Here is a 14,667-nt window from a genome sequence, read left to right on the forward strand (position 1 = left end):
GCATGTACAGCACTGTGAGAGTTGACAACACTGCTTATTTGTTGTATCTTTATTTTAGGGAAAATTTATCAAGTGTTCGTAAAATTTCAAACTAATATTCCAGCTTTATTGTAATGGCAATATTAAAATAAAAATTTGGTTATGCCCTTTAGAAGATATCAGTGTAAAGTTGAAAATAAAATTGGATGTTCCTCACTTGAACAGACCTAGGTTTGGCCGTATTTACACATCCAAAGTTCGAATAATGTTTTATTTTTAGGTTTTGGCAATTATTAGATGTCCAGTTTTAGGTTTGGTCAAAATAAATGGCCAATTGCTGTCTTTGCTCCCAATATATTGTCGTTGATTTTATGAAACCTCCTGTGTGATTTTACAGAAAATAATTCTTCAGGAGGAAGAAAAATTAATTAAAAATCAATGAGCCTAGGTAGGAATATGAAGAAATTTGGTAGAAAATGTTGCTGAATATAAAGAACATCGTGGATAAGGATAGGCCTATTGATTTTTAATTAATTTTTTCGCCCTCCTGAAAATTTTTTTTCTGTAAAGTCACATGGGAGGTTTCATAAAATCAAAGACGATATAGAAGCATGCAATATTTTTTATCTGTTTGATAATTCAAAATAGATTATGCAAAAATTGAAAAAAGGAAATGTTACAAATCCATATCCAATCACCAGTTCAGAACAAAAGTTCTTAATGTTAAAATTCTGTTTTGTTTTGTGTTCATATTAGCTCTTGTACTGCAAAATACTTAAATGTGTTTATGTGCAGTGTTGTGTGTTTGATACCTTACTGACTTTTCTTTGCAGTTGATATTCTTTGTGGGTTAGGTTGAGGGTTGATTTGATTTATTTCCATAGGTGAGGGTAAGTGTTGTCTCTGAGAAGGAGGAGGGCTCGACCAGTGAGTCAACACAGAAATCATCAGACTCGGTGCTGTCTCTGTTTTGCTTCTTTTTTGTTTGTAAATGCCATATTGTTTAACTTTCTGGCAATCTATGTATAGGCTAACATATGCAGATGGTTTAGTAATTAAGTTACTCAGGTCTGATAAATTGATTGTAATTTATTTACGGAAAATAGCCAATGTTGAACAGTTAACAGTGATATTGTTCTATTTAAAAAAATGTCTATCTATTGAGAATCTTCCTCAACTCTAGTGGGGTTGTTCCTATCCCACAACTTGGTGCGAATTTTGTAGTGTGAAGTCAGCACAATACTGAAGCAACATAGGACATCATATAGACAATAGATAAATATCTGTACCTACACTGGATTCAAATCCGTGACTGGGGCTTCTGCACAATTTTAAAACTTAACTTCTTAGCCATTGTATATATTATAGTCAGAGTTGCCAACTCTCCTATATTTCCAGACATTCCTACGTTATAATCTCCCATCTCCTGCATTTTTCTTCTGCATTCTTTGTTCTATGTAAAGTAATAATTACTGTATTTTAGTAATATGCTTTTTTACTTTATTATAAATTTGGTACAGTAAAACCCTGATAAGACGCTGTTCAAGGGACCGGATGTAAACCGCGTATTAACCGGGACCACGTATTAGGCGGGTATACTAATTTTGACTTGTATACAGTATCTATTAGCATTTTTCTTTATTGAAATACATAATTCATGAAAGGTAATATAGTATTACTCATCATCATCATCATCATAATCATATTCCAGGCACGAAATTTGGCCATTGTTGGCCTGTTTCGGTTCCAGCTATACAGGATCCAATAGACGTTTCTGTGGACGTTCAGGTCGTCTTCATCCTTGAGGGTGGTATTTTAGCATTTCTTGAGGTGTCCGACCAGCTTCCATACGAGAAATGTGTTCAAGCTATCTATTTCTGTATTCTGTAATTTTTTCTTCTAATAGTTGCATGTTGAGTTCCTGCAGTTAGTATTACTCCATTATGTAATTACTGTACTGCATCAAAGACATTTACAATATGTACTGTACTTAATTCTTTCGGAAAAAAAAAAGTCATTTATAGTTGTTTGCTGTGCGCGTGTTCTCCAAGTTTTCATGTTTACCACACTTCAGTTTCCTGCGATTTCATCCTCCTGACATCATAGCTGTAGTGATTGAGTCGCGATTTTTTATTATCATTCTTAATATCGATGATGGGAGTCCTAATGAATCAGAGAGTTGTTTCTGAGTAAGAGTACTGTTCTCATAGTACTTTTGTAAGATTTCCAATTTTTCTGGCACAGAAAGCGCTTTTCGTGTAACATTCATTGTAATCACATTCACAGACACTTCAATACACTAAAGGACAACAAACTGCCCAGCAAAAATTTCCAGAATTTTATTACGGCCGAGTGAGGAATGCTGTTTGAGAGAGAGGGTTAGCAAGAGGGTGAGGTATTGTAACTGTATGTAGGCTTTAACTGCGCAGGTAAGGAGTCGAATAAGAGAGCGTAACAAGAGGGTGAGATATACTAAGGTATGAAGTATGAAGGTTTAAATGCGCAGGTAAAGGGTCGAATACCAATACTTTTCAGGTTAATGGCACCAGTGAATTCAATGACCAAGATGTTTTATTGCTGTTACAGTACATTGCTGAAAATTACATTCAAAATATTCCACAAAAACAGCGTATTATGTGGGACTTGAGCGCAACAAATGAGGTATTTTATAGAGACGTTATATATAAAATGTGCAGGGACCGGACAAAAAAAGCATATTACACGGGATAGCGTAATAAGTGGGCGCATCTTATCGAGGTTTTACTGTATTTAAAAAACTACATTAAAATTTATAATTATTACGGGCTTCATTTATCAGTTTGGCAACCTATGGTGAGAAGAAGAAAGTTAAGTAAATATAATTAATGGATGATAATTGACTGCTTAGAAAATTAAATGTACGGTATTAAAAATATAAAGCTTTTAAATTACATGTAATGTACAGTAGTGACAAAAAAAACTAGACCAACCCTTGTAGCTGATTTCAGAGCCTTGTTCACTCCAGAGCATGATAGACTGGTAACTAAGATTTTCGTGGTTCGAATCCTGCCTGGGAAGGAAACTTTTTTTTTTTTGTTCCTTATTCAAATTTATTCCCAATACTTTTTGATTGCAGCGATGTTTTACTACTTAACTTATTATTTTTAGAACATGAACTTTACCAGCTATCGAAAATTATTGGGAATAAATTTGAATAAGGAAAAAAAAAAGTTTCCTTCCCAGGCAGGATTCGAACCACGAAAGTTTTAGTTACCAGTCTATCGTGCTCTGGAATGAACAAGGCTCTGAAATCAGCTACAAGGGTCGGTCCGGTTTTTTTTCCACTACTGTACATGAAAGTTCACTTAATCATAAATTATCTTATTGTTCCAGTTATAATTACAATGCAAAATTATGTTACACTTTTGTTGGGAGGGGAAAGATAGCATGTAAGTTGTTGTTAACCAATGCTGAGTTCTTGGCAATAAAGCTTGCTTTGCAATATAGGAGAGTGATGTAGCAAAAAATATAACTTTTTAATGTAAGTTCCATATTTTTATGTTATGGTGGTTATATCACCTACACACAACCCCAGTACATTGTCTCATTACCTCTGAATAGCTTCTGTAATTAAATAGGAATAATAAAGACTTACAATCATTGTTAAGAGCCCAGGTGGCCTGGGTTCAAATCCCGGTCGGGACAAGTTACCTGGTTGAGGTTTTTTCCAGGGTTTTCCCTCAACCCAATACGAGCAAATGCTGGGTAACTTTCGGTGTTGGATCCCGGACTCATTTCACTGTCATTATCACCTTCATTTCATTCAGACGCTAAATAACCTAGATGTTGATACAACGTCCTAAAATAACCCAATAAAATAAAAATAAAAAAAATTGTTAGGAGTAAGTCGGTGGTACTAGATTTTAATTATTTGCAGTTGTAATGGGAAGTTTTTGTAAATAAATTTTGCCTTTTACTGACCTGGGAAACTTACTTATTGAACTATGAAAGTATAAGGGAGGCATGCATATGGCAACAGACGCATACTATATTCACATCAGAACATTTTTGCAGTAAGGAAAAAGTAAATTTTCCTATCTGCGAAAATTTAATGTGCAATGTTTTAGTGTTTGGATTGTGTTTCTTGGCAGGTGCAAAAGTTTTCCCTTGTATTTGTTGCATTAACATGGCAGCTTTTTCTACCACAGTAGGGCTAACAATAGATTGGATAGTGACAGGATATTGCTTGTTATAGCCTTAGTAAAGTTAATCTCAGATTGTGGTTAACAAGTATTTGGAAATTAGAGTTACTTACATCCCTTGTGTTTGTCTTAATCTTTGACAGTTTGAATTCTTTGTTACACATTCAGTACCCAGTACAGTACATATAGGGATAGAAGTGTTTTATAGTGCCCCACTGTACTTATGATACTTGTCTTTTCCTCGTATATCAGTATAAAATTGAACTCACAAAGCACCTTTGGTGAAAATAATGTAGTTATGTTTTCAGCATCACCATTGCTTGTTGATAACATCAGATAGTATTCTTTCATTTGTTGAGAAAAATTAACATACTGAATAATAAGTCTACCAAAATATTAAAGAAGCTGACTTTTTGATGGCAGGTTAATCTGTAATTTTCATTCTCTGTGTTCTTTCTACCTTATATCATACCCTATGAATCATATGAGCTGAAGTAACCTAAATTAATTTGGATGTTTTCCTATAATATTTTGTTTGTGTGCGTATGCTCATTTGCACTCGTGTTTATATAAAATTCATACATATGTCATTCACACTTAATTACACATTGTTCTTATTAACAATTACTTCATTGTTGGTATATAATTAAGTGGCATTGTTTTTTAAATATGCAAAATTTAGCTCAAACTTTCAAGAACAAAATTTAAGGTTATGATAAATAACCATCACCATTATTGGAACACAATATTCTTAAATGTTGACTGGTTTGCATTGCAGCCAAATTTATTCATCCTGTACGACATTTCTGAACTCTTTTAGTTTGGCAATATCAACTCCATTTCTGAAATGGGGGCACATGTAAGACAGAATTCATTATTCCTAATGATAGGATTGTAAGAGAGAATTGTGGCTGTGGAACTGAATTTTAATATAGACTGGAAATGGTCAGTAAATTTTGGCTGACGCCCTCTCATTCTGTTATTTGCTGTAAATTTGCTTTCCTTCCAGTGGAAACCATTATAAGGATTTTTATTCACTCGTATAAATATATCAGTCTCAGCTGGATTTGAATCTGTGATGATAAGCATGGTGGCCACTTAATCACTGAGGATTACATTTAGCTGCAACTTTTAAGTATAAAGTCTTAGTCATACAATGAATAATTGTTTTTATTCCTGGTATTCAGGGGGTGATTTTACAGTATTGCGTAGTGTTTTAATTTTAAGTTAATGGCGCTTAAGAATGGATAATGAAGAAATTTGGAATGTCATGATGGGTGTGCAAGTATTATTCTGGTGTTTGCCTTCAGATAAAAAAAAAAAAAAAAAAAAAAAAAAAAAAAAAAAAAAAAAAAAACAGGAAACTCTCAATCAATATAGCCAACCACAGAGATCGAACTCCAGAGATCCTGCATATTCAGCCAACATAATTCTCTGTTAGAACCCATTTGGTGCTGTACACAGCATTTTAAATCATAAACAAATAATGTGTGTTTGTCAAACATCATATTATATTCTACAAAAAATTGTAACATGCAAATTTAGTCAAATTCTTTGTTTCCTGATTAGACTTTGTGTAGGTGATCAATTTTAATGAGTTGGTAGAACATGACATATTGTAACATTTCATTGTTTCATTTGACATTTTCTAAACCTGGTATTGTACAATATTTCTATGGCAGATTACTCCTCCACCCCAAATAAAAGCTATTGGAATATAAATGTGTTACAGTTCATCATAGATGCATCTAACAATAATTTAAATGAAATGTAAAATAAATTGTGAAGTTCAGAGCATTGAAAATTAATGAAAAATTTTTCATTTACTGAAACATTTGAAATTTTCCTATTTAGCAGTAGAATAAAGGGGCTCTCACATGTAAGATCTTTGAGTTCTCTTGAAGAAATAATGCAACATTTAACCGAAGGATCATTACAAAAACAAGATTCCAATAGATTAGCAAAAATATATATTTAATCATAGAAAATGCTCAAAATATTGGTCTTGCATTTTTTCCACATTCCATTATCGGCTCTATATTGCTTCACATTAATTCTTTACATGCTTCACATTTGTAGCTGTAGTTGTGCCATTCCGATATTGCACAAGAAAACTTTGAATGACCCTACTTGGTAATGATACAATGTTAAACCCATTTTTATATGAACCATGTTGCAGAACTTAGCCATCAGTTTTCCTTGTTTCTGTCACAACCTACTATATAATGTTTGTTGGCTTCCTGTTGTAATAATTCCTAATCTTTGTAGCATGTACACCCCTATTTATTTTATTCCAGAACATGTCTCGGTGTTTGATCGTAAAGGATCATGTGTTCCATGTATTACCATTGTAATTGTTTTCATATCAATGTGACTGAATTCTGGATTGTAAAAAATTATCCGACAACCCATATAACCTTAAATAATGTTACCTTGTGACGTTTTGCATTGTTAAATTTATTTTGATAAGTGAAATTTTACACCTCATTAGAATATGATATGTCAAACAGTTGTGAAAAATGTGTGTTCATTTTGAGGATTTCAAAATCTTCTAAACATTTAAAGTTTTGAAAATTTCCTCTTAAATTACCAGAGAGTTGGAGGAGTTCAAAAAACTTCTAAATGCTCAATTATCATGCATTTCAAATTGCTTTTACTGAACAGAACTAAACAAATTTTTATTTAGCATCCTGTAAAATAATATTTCGAAGAGCAGACTTACACTTTGTTTATTTTAGTGCAATGCTTAAGTATTTAAATAATTTATATTTATCAAAATCAAATTTTGTTAATTATTCTATGTCCTGTATTTTTATTATGAATTAAAAAGTTGCGAGCTATTCTGTGCCAGATGGAAAGCCCGATTTGGGCCAGATTGGATAAGTGAAAAATTACAACTTAACCCAATTCAATTTTGCATAATGTAAGAATTTCTTATTAAAAGTATATATCTATGCAGAGAACACTTAAGAATTATCAAAATTTTTTGTGAAAAATAACTACAATATTTATACTGATAATGGGTACAAAATATATAGTTTCTTTGAAGTTATTGCACGAGACAATTAACTTTTGTATTTCAGTATAATACATTTTTATGACAAAGACGTTTATAGACTCTATTGTGTTTTTCATCAATCTCATTCTTGCAGGAAGGATATGAGGTTTGTGAAAATGTATCTTCCGTAAGTAGTGATAATGAAAGTTATTAACAGTAGTGTAGCATGTTGCACCCCTTTTGTACCTAGATACGACATCCAGTCACCCAGCATATGCCTAAAGAATCACATGTAAGAGAATTTTGGGAGCTGTTGGAAGTTTTGGAAAGTAATTTTATAGACATAACTAGTTTACCTTGTTTTTCTCATTCTCACTGGAAGAACAGAGATTCTTGACTGTTTCCCACTGGAATTTGTCTAGAATTCTGTTGTATGCGTTAATAGTATCACAATGTAAATATGTAGTTTGTGGGTACATGTAATGAAATAGTGTTGTAAATTTTAAAATTCTATTATTGTTCGATTTCACAGAAATGTCCTATTTACATGTGGCTACAGTGTCAGCATCATGTCTTGAATTTAAGTCTCTAGTGTATTAGTAGCCAGATATGTTATCCCTATAACAGTGCCAATGTGTTCAGCTTGGTGGAAAACAATATCGATGAAACTATGGAATGACTTTAAATACGTTAACTTATTAATTGTGCTATCATTCAAAAAGAATTACAGTGAAACCTCTCATTTACAGACATCGAAGGGACGTAACAATCTGTCTGCATCTGGGAGGTGTCCTTTATTGGGAGGGAGGCTCCCCAGTCTAACAGTAAATTTATAATGTGCATTATGTAGCCCTTCACGCTTTAAATGAAATCTATTACTGTAGTTTAATTCTAAATATAATATACTACTGTAAATGCTTTGCAACTTTGAACTACAGTAGATAAGACCGAAAAATGAAAATACAGTACTGTGCCACGCAATTTTATTCTAGGTCTACAGTTATGCAGTACTGTAATTTACAGTTTCCAACTTAACCTTTACGTTCAGGTGCCATGTCTCTCGAAACAGAACAAATGGTTGAAGTGAAGAGAATAATCCTACTAACCCAATCACGTGTCGAATACAATTTCACGATCACGGAAACCTTGGACCCATCAGACAGGTTAAATTTTATGATTTTGTTTATCCACCCACTTCCGGCTAACAAGGGGTACCCAGCTGGGCTAGTGGTAGTCTACGACATCCTTATTGTCTTCTTTCATGTTAAGGAATTTCTGTACAGTTCTCAAAACAAAATTTTCCATTTTTGTAACACATTAGGTCTTGAAATCCAAGTTCTGTCCGCAGTCAGGAGGTAAAGCAAGCTTTAGGACTGTCATACAGCTGTCCTTGTCCGTGTCTGAGTGTTCGTAAACGAGAGTTAAATTTATCGTTATTTCTATATTATTTCAATTGGGACATAAAAATCTGTCCGTATTTGAGGAGTGTCCGTATCTTGGGGATGTCCGTAAGGAGAGGTTTCACTGTATTTGTAATTAATTTCATATTTGGGACTTCTCGGTTATTTATCTGAAATATGAAGGGAGAGTATTGTGGTGTCCACACCTGTGGAGTAATGGTTAGAGCATCTAGCTGCGAAACCAGGTGGCCCGGGTTCGATTCCCGGTCGGGGCAAGTTATCTGGTTGAGGTTTTTTCCGGGGTTTTCCCTCAACCCAATATGAGAAAATGCTGGGTAACTTTCGGTGTTGGATCCCGGACTCATTTCACTGGCGTTATCACTTTCATCTCATTCAGACGCTAAATAACCTGAGATGTTGATAAAGTGTCGTAAAATAACCTACTAAAAAATAAGTATTGTGGTACAATGGAGGAGGTAAGACCTGTCCTATGACCTTATTATGTGTCGTGGTTTATCACCAATGGGTATAGAGGGAGGAGATAAGGTTTCAGTCTGAGGTGAACTTCCGTGTCGGTAGATTTGTATAATACAATCATGCAACAAACTCTCTTTCTGACAGCTTATTCTTTCCCCTTTTGCACAGCTCACATGCCAGGTATTGCCTCCTCATCTGTACTCCAAAAACAATTGGATATTTGCGTAATAATATTTTTTCACCTTCTCTGATACTGAAAAATGATTTTGGGCTTTGTTCATCTGACTCTGACTGTTATCTGCAATAATTATATGTTATTGTTCTATAGTACTTTATTGTACTTTAATAGCAGATGTCCTTTTATCGAAGTTAAAATCGAATTGAACATAAAAAACAAGTTGAGTAACTAGTGGACTTACTCGTGTTAATTTTGTAAGATTTGTGTGGCTTACAGCTGTTTCAGTGCTTCACGCACCATCCTCAGAGGCTCTGAGGATGGTGCGTGAAGCACTGAAACAGCTGTAAGCTGCACAAATCTTATATAATTAACACAGGTAAGTCCACTAGTTACTTAATTAATTATATTCAAGTGTTAAAAGTAGTGTACGCAAGATTCAAAATGGATAAAAAAAACTGCTAATTTCTAACAAATGCACCATAAAAAAACTGGTCTCTCAGAAGCACACTGATGCGGTATCAGTCAAATGCGAGATTATTTGTAATATATCATAACTGTTTTTGTTTTGGGTAGGTTAGTAAATTGTCATACTAATAAGACACAGTGTGAGCAAAGTATGTTGTTACAAAATTTACAAAATGAGTCTCATTGAAACCTATAAAAATTTTAACTCTCTGGCTCGGCAGAAATTTGTGAAAAAATCATTTGTGCAATTCGGATGTCCCTACTCAAGAGACAACTAAGCCAGGGAATAATGGAGTAGGGTGGCCAGTATCTTTCCCCCTCCATTGCATACATCACTGACTAGTAACATATTTAATTAATCATAGTTACGATGTATACAAACAATAATTGTTCTTGCTCTGGCACATATCAAGCAAGATATACTGCCTGATAAATGTACTTATCAGCCGGAACCTCAGATGAAAGTAGTAGACCAGATACTAACACATAATGTTGAATATTATTCTTCACTTGTTAAAATGAATTTACATTGTTTTTGAATGAAAAAGACTGGCTTGAATAATAATTTTAATTTCTGAAATGCTTAGTTTATAACTATTTTTTATATTCGCCAGAAATTATGGTTTCCACAGAGTTACATTTGACTTGGAATATAAATCTAATGTTTTGAATGCTCCATTGTTTATGTAATTGTTGAAACTGATTGTCAGGAATTGCGTTTTTTGTAGGCAGATGCTGGGATAAGGTGTTAGCTAGCACAGTATCAACCCTCGGCATTTTGTAGTTACAATATAAAAACCTTGTCACTTTTCTCTGTAACCTGAATATTGTAGCATTGTGTGCACTTGGAAGAATAGTCTCTTATTCTGCACACATTTTCACAAAATCTGAATTATTTAGTAAAGTTAATCTCGTATATGCACGTATCTCCCTACACATGGAATGCTGAAAACAGTTAGTGTACACTTCCTACCCTCCCCACAGTGTAGTCATACTTTAGATTACATAGAAGTAATGTTGGGAAGACCTTGAAATTCTTGCATTCAAGCTTTGTACTATGTAACCTTAAGTTAATGTGGTTAAATATTCTTCCGTACTTTTTCCCCATTCTCTGAAATTCTAGTTTTGCATCATATGTAAAGGTTAACAACTACAACAACTCTGCTGTAGAGGTTACTAAACCTTATCGCTGCACTGGAGGCGGTGTCAGGGTTTCTCCTTCAGTAATCTGAATCATTATTGCTACTGATTGACAAGTCATCTGATGCATCACTGCTATCAGTTAAACATTCTCCTAACGAAATTATTGTCGGTTTCACTGTCTGTTACATTAGCAATAAAAAAAATATTGTTCTTTGTTATTTTTAACGTGCTCAACACATTTCTTTCACTTGTCTTTTCCATATTTTGCCAGAAGGGGCGACACAATCATTCCTTTATATTAAGTGGGAATTCAATTTCTGTTACAAAAATCCAATTGAAAAAACTGGAGACAACCGACTAAACATTTTAGTCTGTCCCTTTAAGTAAATGAAACCAATCAACAATAAATGCTTATTTTTAAAGCATGGTTGGATTTTGAAGATAAATAATATTTATGTACGCGCTACTTGACATACTGCAAGCAGTCAGACATAAACTTAACAAGTATATCTTGTTGACTCATTCTATTAACATGGGGTTTTTTTCAACATAAAGTAAAATCTATTTAGACGATTTCATACACTGCAACTACCCATTTATCTCTCCAAGAAAAAAAGTTTATCACTGATCACTTTTATACTTCAAAAACATATTTTCCTACACTACAGTAATAGTAGTGGGCGGCCGGGTAGCTCAGTTGGTAGAGCAGCTGGCTACGGACAGGAAGGTCTGGGGTTCGATCCCAGGTGGTGACAGGATTTTTTCTCGTTACCAAACTTTCAGAACGGCCCCGAGGTTCACTCAGCCTCCTATAAAATTGAGTACCGGGTCTTTCCCGGGGATAAAAGGCGATCAGAGCGTGGTGCCGACCACACCACCTCATTCTAGTGCCGAGGTCATGGAAAGCATGGGGCTCTACCTCCATGCCCCCCAAGTGCCTTCATGGCATGTTACGGGGATACCTTTTTTACCTTTTACAGTAATAGTAGTAGTAGTATAAAACACCTCAATTAAGAGTCTTATATTTGTTATATTGCGGTGACTCAAACATCTTAAAAATCTGCAAACAGTACTCTTCAACATGCGTTTTTCCTTATTAGAATCTGACTACTACTTTTTGAGTTATTATTAAGTATAAAAAAATGCGAAAATATTCTACTTCATTGAAAGTCTATGTGAGTAATAATGCCTTCTCCTGTTATTGGTTGACAATTAGGAAGGAGGAGGTGAATAGTATAATATGTCACTCTTTAAGATTGATATGTGTAGTCCTCACCTATGGAGTAACAGCTAGCGTGTCTGGTCGCGAAACCAGGCGACCCGGGTTCAATTCCCGGTTGGGGCAAGTTACCTGGTTGAGATTTTTTCCGGGGTTTTCCCTCAACCCAATATGAGCAAATGCTGGGCAACTTTCGGCGCTGGACCCCGGACTCATTTCACTGGCATTATCACCTTCATCTCATTTAGGCACTAAATAACCAGAGATGTTGATAAAGTGTCGTAAAATAACCTACTAAAATAAAAATTTATGCATGTGCAGACCAATGGAATTTTCTAAGTTGTTCCCCTATAACAACATTTTCATCAAAGAATGTTTCCTGGTATGAAAATCAAATTTATATAGTTTAATATAGTTTTGATTTTCTCCATGTACCTATAGTCCAATATTGTTTTTTGAAATACCTCTTTTTGCACGATCGTGTTTTTTTGTTGTATTTACAGCTATTGTTGTTAGGTCTTGAAAGTTAGAATTCTCACACAGAAACTTGTTGCTAGGAAAACCATTCTTCATAACATAAAACTATACTGAAATAGCTCCATTATAGTGCATTTATTATTATTTAGTTACTATTACAGTATACTTTTGTGAAGGCTTTGGAATAATATTGCTCTACATTTTCAGTGCAAATTATATTGTATTTGCAATTTTAAAAATATGACCATATTACAAATGTTATATAATACACCTTTGTGAAGTGCATTACAAAATCTCGGAAATTGAAAAACTCACTCTGTTCGTTTTTCAAACTTTTCTTCGATTTTGTAAAAAAGCCCTTTCCAACTTGTGTTGTAATATACTATTTCTTAATACTCAAATGAGATACGATGTATTTAATGTGTATAACAATATAACAGATGAAATTCTAATCCAGATGGCAAATCCTATACAATCTCATTTACGAAATCTGTAGAAAGTATTCTAATGCGGAAAGCATCAATTTAAATATGTTAATATAAATTCACCCTTTCTGAGGCTGTCTTCTCTGTCTGTCTCTGTGTTCAATCTTTTCTTGTAAATTGTTGATTAAATTGTATTAATTTCTGTATTTGCAAATCTGTTGACTCAAAAAGTATACACACGAAATCTCAAAATTATTGCCCAGAAAATTATGATAGTTAAGTTACATGGAATGATACAGCTTATTTGAAATTGACTCTAAATTTATAACACTTTTTTGCTGATAAAAGAAATAGTGACAACACATTGTAGACAGCATGTCCTGAAAAATACTTGCTTCTTAATAATAATATTAATAATAAAATGAAGATGCTGATGTACAAAAATATGTCCTATATAAAATATTTTGAGGCAAATGATGTATGGCTTAGAAATACCCACATAAATTACTTGGACAAAGTAGATGAAATTTGCTATTTAGGCATTGCAGTTCTACAGTTGTTATTTTAGAACTTTTATAAAATTTACTTATTCAAGCACCAGAGATAATTTGACTAGTTGTTTCACAAACGTTAATATAGTTGATATGGTGAAAATTTCAATAAATTATTAATAGGTACTATTTAAATATATAATGATGAATGCACAGCTTATGCGTTGCTGTTTACATTTTTATGCAAACAACATAAAAAAGGTAGAATTTTTCTCTTTTGTGCATTTTACAGACGACAAATTATTAGCAAAATTGAAGATTTTTATTATATATTTTTACAAAATATGATTCTTCAATTTAGACTACACTTGACATTTTTGCGTATTTCCAAATTATTAGCAAAATTGAAGATTTGTACTGTATATTTTTAGAAAATTTAACTCTTCAATTTGGACTACATTTGATATTTTTGTAAATGATTTCCTACGTTTTCTTATCTTAATGTTTTTTCTTTTTCTTTTTTCTTCCCAAGAGTCACAAAATTGTTTTGTTTACTTATTATTCTTTATGAATTGATTAGTAGGCCGATCTATCGAACCCTTATTTAGGGCGGCTTTTGTTTCTACAAATTATTATTTTACAAAATTCGATTCTTCAATTTGGAATACAGTTGACATTTTGGATATTTTTTCAAATTATTAGCAAAACTGAAGATTTTTATTTTATAGTTTTACAAAATTTGACTCTTCAGTTTAGACTGTAGTTGACATTTTTGCTAATTTACAAATTATTAACAAAATTGAAGATTTTTGTTATATATTTTTACAAAATTTAACTCTTCAATTTAAACTACAGTTGACATTTTTGCATATTTCTGTCTACTGTAATGATAGAAATATGCAAAATTGTCAATTGTAGTCTAAATTGAAAAGTCAAATTTTGTAAACAGAATTATCATAAAAATCGTCAATTTTGTTAATAATTTGTCCACGTCTGTACAAAATGTATTCATTAACACAACTTTTGTTCTGTAGAGTATTGTAACACATTCTTCATTTCTTGTTTTTAGTAATATTCTATAAACGCATTAACGTTTACTGTAGGGTTCTGCTTGAATTTGCAGTCCATGTTGCAAGTTTTTAATGTTACTGTTACTCCATTGTCTACTTTTATTTTAGGTGTTCCCGTTTTTTTTGTTGTTGTTCCAGCTTTATTGTACTGTTACATTACATTT

General features: G+C 33.1%; 1 protein-coding gene across 12 annotated transcripts in view; it reads left to right on the plus strand.

Moving 5' to 3' along the window:
- The window catches only part of shi (dynamin-1 shibire), a 107,859-nt gene that overhangs the window by 51,177 nt on the left and 42,015 nt on the right, over positions 1–14,667 (plus strand). For 7 of the 12 annotated variants that reach the window (XR_011334788.1, XM_069839258.1, XM_069839261.1 and 4 more), the window contains exon 14: positions 864–935. The exons of 2 other annotated variants lie outside the window; for them this stretch is intronic. Coding sequence is in view for 9 of the 10 variants with exons in the window: in XM_069839258.1 (XP_069695359.1) it covers positions 864–935 (72 nt within the window). In the remaining variant the exon portion in view is untranslated. Of the gene's footprint in view, positions 1–863; positions 936–7,312; positions 7,346–14,667 lie in introns of all 12 variants that reach the window. 3 more of the 12 variants (XM_069839255.1, XM_069839254.1, XM_069839252.1) reach the window with 2 other exon arrangements.

Source organism: Periplaneta americana, chromosome 11, assembly GCF_040183065.1.
Source record: "Periplaneta americana isolate PAMFEO1 chromosome 11, P.americana_PAMFEO1_priV1, whole genome shotgun sequence".
In the NCBI taxonomy this organism is placed as follows: Eukaryota; Metazoa; Arthropoda; class Insecta; order Blattodea; family Blattidae; genus Periplaneta; species Periplaneta americana.